Genomic DNA, 11,945 nt, shown 5'->3' on the forward strand with positions numbered 1-11,945 from the left:
TAGGTATTTCAGATCAAAGGCTCAAAAAGTGAATTTCCCTTTCATTTTTATTCTAGAGTGTATTTCTTCTGTTTTTACAGAATTTAACAGTATAGACTGTGGCTATATATATTCAGCTTTGCATTTACTTATCTCTTATCACATTTGATTTTAAATACATTTTTCTTAAAACTGCATTTAAAAGTTCTACTGAATTCTGACTTTTTACCAGGTTAACTTATTTCTTCTCTCAATCCCACAAATGTAAACTGTCTAGTAAATTCCAGTCATTTTTTCCAGAAGTTAAAAAAAAAAATGCCCCAGTTTTCTTCTTACCAAGACAGGAAGCATTTCCTGGAGATTAATCACGCTTTTGACTTGCAAAATTGGAAACGTTGGGAGAAATTAGTAAAGTAGTTTGTATCATCCTACTTTGGATTCAGAATTTTTGGAAATGGTTCTGTTGCCATTTGGAAGAAAGCAATCATGAGTCAAACTGTGGGTGATCTAAATAAACACTGTCACCTTATAAAAATCGGACTCTACACCGTGGACCTAGTAGAAGATAGACAGAGAGCAAGCCATTAAGACCACATCAAGCTGAGAAAAGTCAGTGGAAATGAGAAACCTTCCGATTCTGCTGTTGCTATGGGTGGCAGTGTGCTCAGCCTATCCACTGGACAGGGCTGCAAGGGTCAAGGAAGACAGCATGGAGCTTGTTCAGGTAATTAAGGGGCCGGTCCTCACATCCCTGATGGCCCGGTGGGGAAACTAGCTCTGCTTTCTATTTATAAAGCTCACACAGAATTATTGGAACTGACCATGTACGAAGTGCAAAGGCAGAGTTATACGTATTGCACATGGAAAAGGTCTCAGTATCACTCATCTGGGCTTCTCTTTTTATACTGGAAGGAACAAAAGCCAGAGATATTAGGTACTAAGATCAAAACCACCTTAGTAACAGCATTGTTTAAGATACATGAATAACAAGCAGAGAGTGTATGAAATGTGTCTTGTTTTGAAACTTCTGTAGGTATTTTAATCCAATATAATGTTAGCTGGATATTTTTATTGCTGCTGTCATGTTTAGACACAGGGATTTTTTTTAAGTTTTTTTCTTAAGCCAGCTCCTTATGAGAAGTATAAAGCAGAAAATTGAATAAATGTAGCTGAAATAGACAAATACACACAAGGAAGTTTGATTGTTTGTTTATCTCCTTTAAGTTCCCTAGATACTTACCTTGATTTTCCAGTTCATGGCAATTTTCATTGCTCTGGTAGTAAAATAAGCTGCATAGATTATTCTGTTACAAAGATAAAGTGAAAGACAAAGCAAAAGTGAAGAAGAGTCTGTAATTGAAGAATTAAACATGACATTGACTTTTATTTCAGTAAGCTAGAAGACTATTTCAAATAGATTAAGTGAGCAACTGCACAAATTTACTGTAAACCACTAAAAATCATAAGAATAACCTAAAACTATACTTATTTTCCATTAGCAATATCTAGAAAACTACTACAACCTTGCAAAGGATACCAAACAGTTTGTTAGAAGAAAGGACAGTAGTCCAGTGGTCCAAAAGATTCAAGAGATGCAGAAGTTTCTGGGGTTGGAGGTGACAGGAAAGCTGGACTCTAACACTCTGGAGGTGATACGCAAGCCCCGATGTGGGATTCCTGACGTTGGTTTCTTCAGCACCTTTCCCGGTATGCCCAAGTGGAGGAAAACTCACCTCACGTACAGGTAATGGGTCCAAAGAGATTTTTACATACTATGAGATTTTATAAATTACTATCACAGGAGAAAATAGTATCTTTATTATTACTTTTTTTCATACAGAATTGTGAATTACACAAAGGATTTACCCAGAGATGCTGTTGATTCTGCCATTGAAAAAGCTCTGAGGGTCTGGGAAGAGGTGACCCCACTTACATTCTCCAGGATCTATGAAGGAGAAGCTGACATAATGATCATATTTGCAGTTAGAGGTAAAAAAACAAAAACAAAACAGAAACAAGGGGGAAAAACCCACACAAAATTTTATCTAGTGTTGTTTCATTAGAAAAAGATTCCAAAGAGATCCTAATTATTGATCATCCAATAATTTTTTTTGTCTCTCTCTTAGAACATGGGGACTTTTTGCCTTTTGATGGACCTGGAAAAGTTTTGGCTCATGCCTATCCACCTGGATCAGGGTTTTATGGAGATGCTCACTTTGATGATGAAGAACCATGGACAAAGGATACATCAGGTTAGTGATACATCTCTCAGAATGATTTTGGTGTTGATTTTTGTTTTAACTTGGAGAAGTCTTAATAACTAAGAATATTGGAGAAATGGAGTGTAACAGATTTCCCAGTGGGACAAGAATCAGCAGAGGCAGACTGGAGATGGGAGTAATTGGATATGGCTGGGTACGTTGTCTCAAAGACTGATTTCAAGAATGAGTCTTGAAAAACACTTGACTTTCCATTAAGTGTAATCAGTCAATTGATCAATTAACCAAAAAAAAGGTGCAGGGGAGGCAAGAAAGGTACTGTGTTCTTCCAGGAAATAAGCGACTATAATAGCTGACCAAATGAACATAATACACAGCTGACCTGTATAATGTACGTGTATTTAAGGAATAAGTAACTGTTATCTATGATTTCTTAAATAGGAATCAATTTATTCCTTGTTGCTGCCCATGAACTTGGCCATTCCCTGGGTCTCCAACACTCAACCAAACGTGAAGCTTTGATGTACCCAGTCTACGACCCTCGCACAGACCTCACTCGGTTCCGCCTTTCTCAGGATGATGTCGACGGCATTCAGTTCCTGTACGGTGAGTGATGCCGGAAAAATTAGACGTGGTAGCTTTGCAATGATGGTCTTCAGGAAAGCTTCCAAATGCTGCATAAAACATTTATAATTTAACTCGAGGCACTTTGAAAACATGTGGGAAGCATACACAGTGACAGAAGCATCATTTCCTGCTGATGTTTGCATCCTCACCTCTGTCCCCTTTAGGGTCTCCCCCAGTTTCCCCTAATGACCCTGTGGTGCCCACGGAATCTGTGCCTCCCGAACCCGGGACCCCAGCCGCGTGTGACCCTGCCTTGTCCTTCGATGCAATCAGCACACTGAGGGGAGAAATCCTGTTCTTTAAAGGCAGGTCAGTTCAGAAAACTTTATATTCCTATCTATTCTTTTGATGTATCAATGCAATGCTTAGAGAGGAAAACAAATAGAAACTTGATAGAGATTTTTAAGTATTTAAAACAAAACAGTTTTGCTCTGAGACTTGAAATTATTCTGACGCTCCACTTTCCACATTTTCCTAAAACTGTCAAGTTCATTTTCAAAGACTTAGGATGATTTGATTTTTATCCTGTAACTATCACTCCCAAATATTATTGAGTCATGGTTACTTTTGAAAAGTCACAAGTAAAACTTTAGAATCTGAATTTTACCTTTACTTCCTTTAAAAATGATACCAGGACACTATTACATTTAATCAATTAATTTACTCACTGCTGGATAAATATGCACATGATAAAACCGCACAAGTGGAAAGAAAGTTAAAAGAAGTCATCACATCACTGATTCAGTTTCTCAGTTTTCCCTATCTCCATCCATAGTGATGAATGCTTAAATATCCTTCCAGAATTATTCCGTGTATGTATAAAAATATACTTACATGTACGTATACACATCTGCCTTTATTTTTGAAAATATAAATGATGGTGTAATATATATACTGTATTGAATGAATTGTAGGTGTTTAAAACTTATAGTCAGTTATTAATTTGCATTATAGGATAACTTCCCTTTCACAGAGACATTATTCTGGAATCCTATGCCAACAGGTCCAGTGCAGTCTTCTGGAGGAAAAAAAAGAAAGATTTTTCCTTAATGGCAACATACCTGATTTCTGTCTGTCATTGATCCTAGAGGATGTGGAAATGGAGGGAAATGGGTGAGGAAGGAGAGTGAGGAAAATATGCTAAAAGGTGGAAGACTTTTTTCAATTTTCATTTCTTTTTGCATATATTTCAGACATTTTTGGCGGAAATCTTTCAGGACACTCGAACCTGAATTTCATTTGATCTCTTCATTCTGGCCATCTCTTCCTTCAGGCATAGATGCCGCATATGAAGTTATTAGCAAAGACACGGTTTTCATTTTTAAAGGTAATTATTATGTAATAATTTCTTTAATTTGCTGAAATAAAGCCTCTCACCGAAAAATTAATTAAGACTTTTATTTTTTTCTACAACAAATTTTGTCTGGTTTATTGCTTAAAGGGAACAAAGCTGCAACTGAGACTGGCATTGTTTTATTTATATTTTATAGATGATGAAATGAACACAAGAATAGAAATAGCCCAGTTGTAAATTCCCTCATTTGGAGTTTACAACTGTGTTCATTCCGTCTGTATTCATTCACTAAACCTACAAGTTTTTGTTTAATGTCTATTTGGGGCTGCTAAACCTAAAATTCTGGCTTCTTTTTCTACTATGAAAATCAAAGGTGCTAAGAAGTATTTCCAAAACCAAAGACTCAATTGTTTTAGATGCAGTGTGATTGTGTTTTTTTCTCATAAAAACAGGAAATCAGTTCTGGGCCATCAGAGGAAATGAGATGCAAGCAGGTTACCCAAGAGGCATCCATACCCTGGGCCTCCCTTCAACAGTAAGAAAAATAGATGCAGCCTTTTCTGACAAGGAAAAGAAGAAAACGTACTTCTTTGCAGAGGACAAATACTGGAGGTAATATTTGTTTGTAATAACTTTGTATGATCCTAGTTAGGGTAATTATCTTCTTTCTCTAAGGAAGTCTCCTGCCTTCCACTTAGACCTTTGTCCCCCACAGGAGGAATGGTGGGGCTCTAGGCAGCTGTGGGGGAGTGTGTGCTCAGCCCCCAGTCATGCTCAACCCTTTGCGAGCCCATGGACTGTAACCCGCCAGGCCCCCTGTCCGTGATTTCCCAGGCAAGAATATGGAGTGGGTTGCCATTTCCTCCTCCAAGGGATCTTCCTGACCCAGGGATCGAACCTGTGTCTCCTACATTGGCAGGAGGATTCGTCACTGCTGAGCCATCTGGGAAGCCCCATTGACAACATATATGAACCAAATATGATAGAAAACTTGAAATTTGTATTTGAAATGAATGATTGGATTGACTTTGTGTTCACATCTTTGTGATAGAAGGATGATTAAGATTCTTTCTCTCCAGACCTAAGAAATATGGTAGCAAACAGCATCTGCTAGATCAAGATGCTCCCTCTCTTTCTGGTAGAGATACAATTTTAAGAGCCAAGTTTGCAGTACCATTAAAGTCACACATTTCTGTAGCACTAAACATGCCTGACATTTATTTGCAAATCTTGGAAAGTTGATTAGAATTCCACATTTTTTGCCGATTTTGATAACACGGCCTCTGTGCAATGCTGAGCTTTTTTTCTTTTGGTGCAGATTTGATGAGAAGAGACAATCCATGGAGCCAGGTTTTCCCAAGCAAATAGTGGAAGATTTTCCAGGGGTTGAACCAGAGGTGGATGCTGTTTTTGAAGTATTTGGTAAGAGGACACTCCTTTTGTTGGCAGTGGGGCACTTGAAGCATTCTGTAGTACCGGAAGAAAGAGGAAAGCTGAAGGATTTAATACAGTTTTCTTTAACCAGGTTCCTCCTCCCAACCCTAAATTTCAGCTTACAAATTTCATATCAATTGTATGACTACTTCGTATAATAAGCTGTATAAAAACCACCTCAAATGCTGTGGCCAAGTTCAACAGTGGCCAGCTGGCTTCTCCATCCCACCACTAATTCCCACAGAGAGTTTCTCTGTCTTTTCTGAGTAGTCAGTCAGCTGCCAATATTTAACTTTCCATGAGCCCAAAGTTAAAAAAAAAAAAAAAAAAAAGGATTTTCTCCCGCCTCGGGGATAGATGGGTGGAAGGATAGATGATCTTTATCGAAAGGTAACCTGAGCACCAGGATGACAGAGTCAGAAAGGATCGTCTGGTTCTGAAAGAGTCCCTGAGATTCTCTGAGGCCAGAGAATCAGGCTTCTTTGTCAGCAAAGGGGAGGAGGAGTATTCGGGAGGAAAAGTGTAGAGATACACAGTTTCTGAAGATGCAGAGAATTTTATCTGATTTTAAGCGGAATAACCTAATAACCCAGAGCCTGGTTCTGCTGTCAAACAGAGCTGGAGTGGGATGCTGTTCCCATCCTTTCCTTGTTGAGTGACCTTGGGCAGGCATTTAAATTTGTCTGAATCTCAACTTCCTATCTGTAAAATGGAGTTAGATATATGTGCCTCATAGGACTTTTACAGAAATAAATGAAAATAAAAGTCATGCAAAATGTTTACCATAGTTCCTGGCACATAGTAAATCTCTACAAACACTTTCTACTTTTAGGTATCTGTTATTCTGAGTTCTGTGTGTTGCCAAATTTATTTACTTGAAGAAAAATATCTCATTATTTCCCCTGTCTGCATTTTCAGGGTTTTATTATTTCTTCAGTGGATCTTCGCAGTTTGAATTTGACCCAAATGCAAAGAAAGTGACACATGTGTTGAAGAGTAACAGCTGGTTGAATTGTTAGGAGAGATGTTTAGAAGGCATAACATGGGCCTTTTAAGTTAAGCCAGTAACTCTTCACCTAAGTCTCTGTGAACTGAAATGGTTCGTGTTCTCCTGTGTGTGCAGTGACGAAGACCGAGCGTGTGAGCTGTGTGTCTTGCCCACTAGCCTCACATATCACAGGGCATTCAAATGGGCTGTGCATTTGTACTCTGGTCACATGCATCAGCCTCCCACGGGAACAGGGTTAGCACTCTGCAACAGGCAAGCGACTGTCTATAGACTATTTGCTTATTATTTAATAAAAAGAATCTGTCAGTTAACTTTATCGTGTTGTTTGTTTCAATGAATGCACTCTCCTCACGATCTTGGGTGTGTTGTGGACTGATCAGTCAACAGTGGCGGTACAGGATCAGGGTCTCCACGTCTGGGACCTCAAAATGAGCTCAACCAGAACTGGAAACAATCTGCCATTTCCCCTCCCCAGGTGCCCTACCAAAGGGATGCTATTTCCGCCAACAAGGCTTCATATGTGTTCCCAACACACCTAAGGAGAAAGATCAAGGGAGTTGTCACTACACAGGGAAGGCTCTGAAAAAAGTTGTGAGGCAGAATCCTATAATTAAAGCAAATCACTTAGTTCACACATCTTATTTTTTTCTGGTGGGGAAATAAATCCGTTCTTTATCTTCTCCTTTTACTCATACATTCCATCAATGGAGTTCCTTTCCCTGCACAAGTAAATAATTGTGCTCAGATCGCCTCTATTCACACATGAAAATGCCCTCCTATACTCATTTTGTATCTGTCCATGCCCCCATAAGCCCCCATGGACAAATGGTTATCTTAAACCAGTTTGCCACTCCTAAGTAACATGTAGCACAGTACTGGCTACACAGTAAGAGCTCATTCATGCTATAACTTATTAATTCATTTGAGAATAATTTATTACTAGTATTCCATATCTCAGGTATTGTGCTAGGTTGTGGGCATGGGAGCCTGAGGAAATGGACACTGTCCCTGCCTCACTGAGATTATAATCCAGCAAGAAAGACTATATGCAAAGAGTGACAAACATAGATATGCGACTATAATTTTAGTAAGAGTTATAAAGGAAAAATTAGGCTTCTTTGATAGAATGACAGGAGGAATTCCTTTGAGCTGGGTGGTTTTAGAAGTTTTGGAAGAATGGCATTGGAGAAGGTTTTGAAGGAAGACATGAAAACTAGCTGAGAAGATGGTTTGGACTAAAGCGGTCACAGGGGAGAATCAGATGGGCAAATGAATGTGTATATGATTGGCAACAGAACTCTATGATAGCTTAGACATGGCATTTATTTAAGACAGAAGTGGCCAGAATAACTCCCAGATAGCTTCATTGAGCTTACGGATTGATGGGGGAAGAACTGGAAAGAAGCAGTTTTGTGAGGAAAGGGCAATAGTTCAGAAGAATTGCTCAGTTTGCTAATTTTTGAAATGTCTGAGAGATTCCCAAGTAATACCATGAAATAAATGAGCTTAGAACTCAAAAAAGAAGATATAGTGATTATGTTTGGTGATAAATGTTAACTAAACTTACTGTGGTAAACATTTTGCCTTGTACTCACATACCAAATCATTATGATGTACACGTAAAACTGATACAATGCTGTATGTCAATTATACCTAAATTTTCTTTTTAAAAAAGAGAGAAGATATGAATATGTGGGGTTTTCCAGCATTTTATTAGTCTTATAGTGCAAGACATACCAAATGAAAGATTTTTATGATGTAATCTTAATAAACCACAATATTTTGCCAAGGATTGAACATGTCTTTATTTTAAAAATTAACTAAATTTATTTGGTTTATTTTTTGATAGACACTATGCAGCCACAGCATGAATTTGAAAGGTAAAAACATGCAATGAAAAATTAATTTTCCTTGCACGTGTATCATCACTATCTAGTTCCTTTTTTCAGAGGCAACAAACTAGAGTTTTAGGAATCCTTTCAGAACTATCTTATCCATATACAAGCAATAATATTATCTTTATAGGTTAAAGCGTGTGTGTGTGTTAGCCGCCCAGTTGTATTCGACTCTTTGCTAACCCATGGACCATAGTCTGCCAGGCTCCTCTGCCCATGGGCTTCTCCAGGCAAGAATACTGTATTAGGTAGCAATTCCCTTCTCCAGGGGATCATTCCAACCCAGGTCTCCTGTATTGCAGGTAGATTCTTTACCTTTTAAGCCACCAGAGAAGCCCTAATTTAAAATGGTAGCATATAAACCCACACTGCTCTGCCATTTGCCACTTACTATAGCCTGGCAACCATTCCACATTAGTACATGCAGAATTTGCTTCACTTTTTCATGACTACGTTCTGTGAGATAAATATGCGATTTATTCAGTTTCCTATTGGTCACTAAATTAGTGATTAAATAAATGCATGCATCAAAGAAATTAAATTTAAAATATAAAATAATAAAAAGTAAAAATACATTTAAAGTAAATTAAACTATTACATTAAATGATAATTCAGTAATGTGTAATTTGTGGTTGTCATGAGTATCCAAATGGCCCACGTGGTGGAGAATTTAAACAATAGTTTCCTTACCCCTCCATCTCCGCTCAGACTTTGAAGGTTAAGCTTTTCATCAGATATGCAAGTGTATTCAAGGATATTCATTGTAGCATTGGGAAAAATAGTAAATAAATCAAATAAAATTGTAGGCATCAGTATACTATTTTCAGTATTCAGTGTATCAGTAGGTGATTTTAAAACATTTTACTATTATTCCTATTATTTGATTGGCATGCAAAAAAAAAGCTGCTCTCAGACATTAACTAGTCCAACTGAAGGTCTGACATATATTATTTGTCCTGTTTTAATGCAGAAACAAGTAGTTTACATACATCACCTCACTTAACTCTTCTTTGGGAGGTAGAGATTATTACATCAGTTTTACAAATCTAAGGATTGCTGCTCAGAGATGATAGGCCATATCCTCAAGGTCATGCTGATAATAAACGGTTGAACCAGAGATGTAATCCATCTTGTCTGACACCAAACTTATGTATGATCCACTCTGCTGCTCCCTACTCTTTGTATTGACATGAACTGACTATACGTGTGACGAAAAACAAAAGAGATGAAGCAAAGGAAAGACTGACAGAGGTAATAAGTCAAGAGCTGGAAAAGAGATAAAGGAACTGGCTCTTTATAGCTAGCTGAATCAAAAGGGGAGGTTGGAGTGACCTAGCCATGGGTGTGTAATACAGACTTTCAAAAGTCAAAGGTTTGTAACTCGAGTAATTTCTACAAGTGCTGCTTTATATATTTTTCCATTTAAATAAGGAATATTAACTCAGGTGATAGAATATTTTACATGCATCTAAGTGTACAGGAATATGGCTTTTTAAAATAAATAGTTCATTCATAATTCAAGAATATTTAATGACTTGTCAATTAGGATGCTGCTGGATAGTAGAAAGGGACAGTGGGAATCTCACTCATCCATTCATGCACATCACTAATTAGATGATGAGGCATTTGGCTACCTTTAGAGAGTCATAGATTAATCTTAGTTATAGATTAGTGGTTTTAAAAAATCACTGCAAAATCCGATACTAAAGGAAAGGGCATGGGTGATTCATAAAAGAGCATTGTAGAGGACTCCCACACTCCTGGGACAACATGTGTGACACATGAGACCACAGATACATTTTCAAAGGCATGAAAATATTTTATATAGATCTGTTACAGAACATCAAATTGCTTTCCCTGACACATTCTGAAAATGGCAATTTAATTTTTAAATGTCTCTGCACATTAACTTGCTTTGAATTTCATTTTCCGTGAAGTCCTAACATGTTACCATCTGACTCTGTAGCAAATGAAAGTCTTTTACTCAGCGCTTTCAGTTCATGTCACTTTTGTGATTAATCAGATTCAAATTACATCCTCATGAGCAAGTAAAAACTTGGGAGGAGAGTCACAACCACAAGACTACAGTTGGCGGAAATCTAGGTCAAAATTCTGCTAAGAAAGGACAGAAGTGCTTCTAACACTTTTGGAGGTCACAATTTGGGGATGATACCACTGATATGGAAATAAACATAAAGGGCAGACAGGATAGGAGACATCCATTTCTTCCTTTCCTTATTCATTCACTCTTTGGGCAATAGTTACTAAATACTCACTGTATGCTAAGCACAGTGCTAAAAGCTTGGATACATTTGGATAAATCAGTGAACAAAACAGGTGAAGATTTTGTCGTCTTAAAACTTCCATGCATGAGAGAGGCAGACAAGAAACTATAATTAAGAACTATAAATACACTACATCATATGCTGGAAGGAGATACAGGCCCGAGTCCTCCGAACTCAGTGTTCAAGGAACAGCAAGGGGGCTGCTGATGGCAATGAAGTCAGAGGGAGCGGGTGAGAGTCCTAGAAGAGAAAGGCAGAGAGATGCGGGCTGAGGCAGGAGCAAGTCCTCGGGGTGATACGGGTCGGTTTAAAACTTTGGTTTTTGGGTGAAATGGAAGAACCATAGGAGACAATAGGTCAGAAGAGTCTCTGGATACTCTGTTAGATTATTAATAGAGCAAACGGGAACATAGGTAGAAGCACAGAGACCTGTTAGGAGGCAATTGTACTATTTTAATCCAGCAAGGATGGTGACTCCAGCTAGGTGGGAACCGTAGTAGTGGGGAGAAGTTATTTGAGATGTATTTGCAAATAGAATCAACAGGATTTAGGGTGTGAAAATGTGGGGCTGTAAAGTGTAGGAAAAAGAGAAGAGTTTGGAGGACCTTGAGTCTTTCAGGACAAAGCTGTTGAGCGGCCCTCACTTGAGGCGTGAGCAGGCTGTGGTGGGAAGACCGTAAGTTTAGTTTGGGTCTTGTTGTGTATTTGCTATGTCTATCTTACATCCATACAGTGATGCTGGATTTATGAGTCTGGAGTTTAAGGAAAAGCTCTGGATTGGAAATGTAAATTTGGAAGTCATCAGCACATAGATGGCTTCATTTTTTTAATTAAAATTTCTTTGTTTTATTTACTTATTTTTAAATTAAAATTTTTAATTTTAAAAAATCAGTTAATATTTTTGCGGTGCTGGGTCTTTGGTGCTGCACACGGGCTTTCTCTAGTTGAGGCGGGTGAGGGCTACTCCCCAGTCGTGGGTGTGGGCTTCTCCTTGTGGAGGCGCCTCTTGTGATGGTGCGTGGACTCTCAAGTGTGTGGGCTCCAGTGGTTGTAGCACAGACGCTTAGATGCCCTGCAGCTCATGGAATCTTCCCAGGCCAGTGACTGAGCTTGCATCCCTGCACTGGCAGGCAGATTCTTAACCACTGGACCACCAGGGAAGTCCCACAGAGATGGTTTTAAAGTCTTGTAATTCGATGAGCT

General features: G+C 38.4%; 1 protein-coding gene across 1 annotated transcript; it reads left to right on the plus strand.

Moving 5' to 3' along the window:
* The first annotated feature begins 559 nt into the window (after positions 1–559).
* LOC129628034 (stromelysin-1-like) lies at positions 560–6,787 on the plus strand. The gene is made up of 10 exons (XM_055547451.1): positions 560–703; positions 1,479–1,723; positions 1,820–1,968; positions 2,106–2,231; positions 2,640–2,804; positions 2,990–3,134; positions 4,019–4,152; positions 4,572–4,731; positions 5,438–5,541; positions 6,472–6,787. Exons 1-10 carry the CDS (start codon positions 599–601, stop codon positions 6,570–6,572), a joined length of 1,434 nt encoding a protein of 477 aa, XP_055403426.1. The 5' UTR covers positions 560–598; the 3' UTR covers positions 6,573–6,787.
* The last annotated feature ends 5,158 nt before the right edge of the window (positions 6,788–11,945 follow it).

Source organism: Bubalus kerabau, chromosome 15 (genome assembly GCF_029407905.1).
Source record: "Bubalus kerabau isolate K-KA32 ecotype Philippines breed swamp buffalo chromosome 15, PCC_UOA_SB_1v2, whole genome shotgun sequence".
Classification (NCBI taxonomy): Eukaryota; Metazoa; Chordata; class Mammalia; order Artiodactyla; family Bovidae; genus Bubalus; species Bubalus kerabau.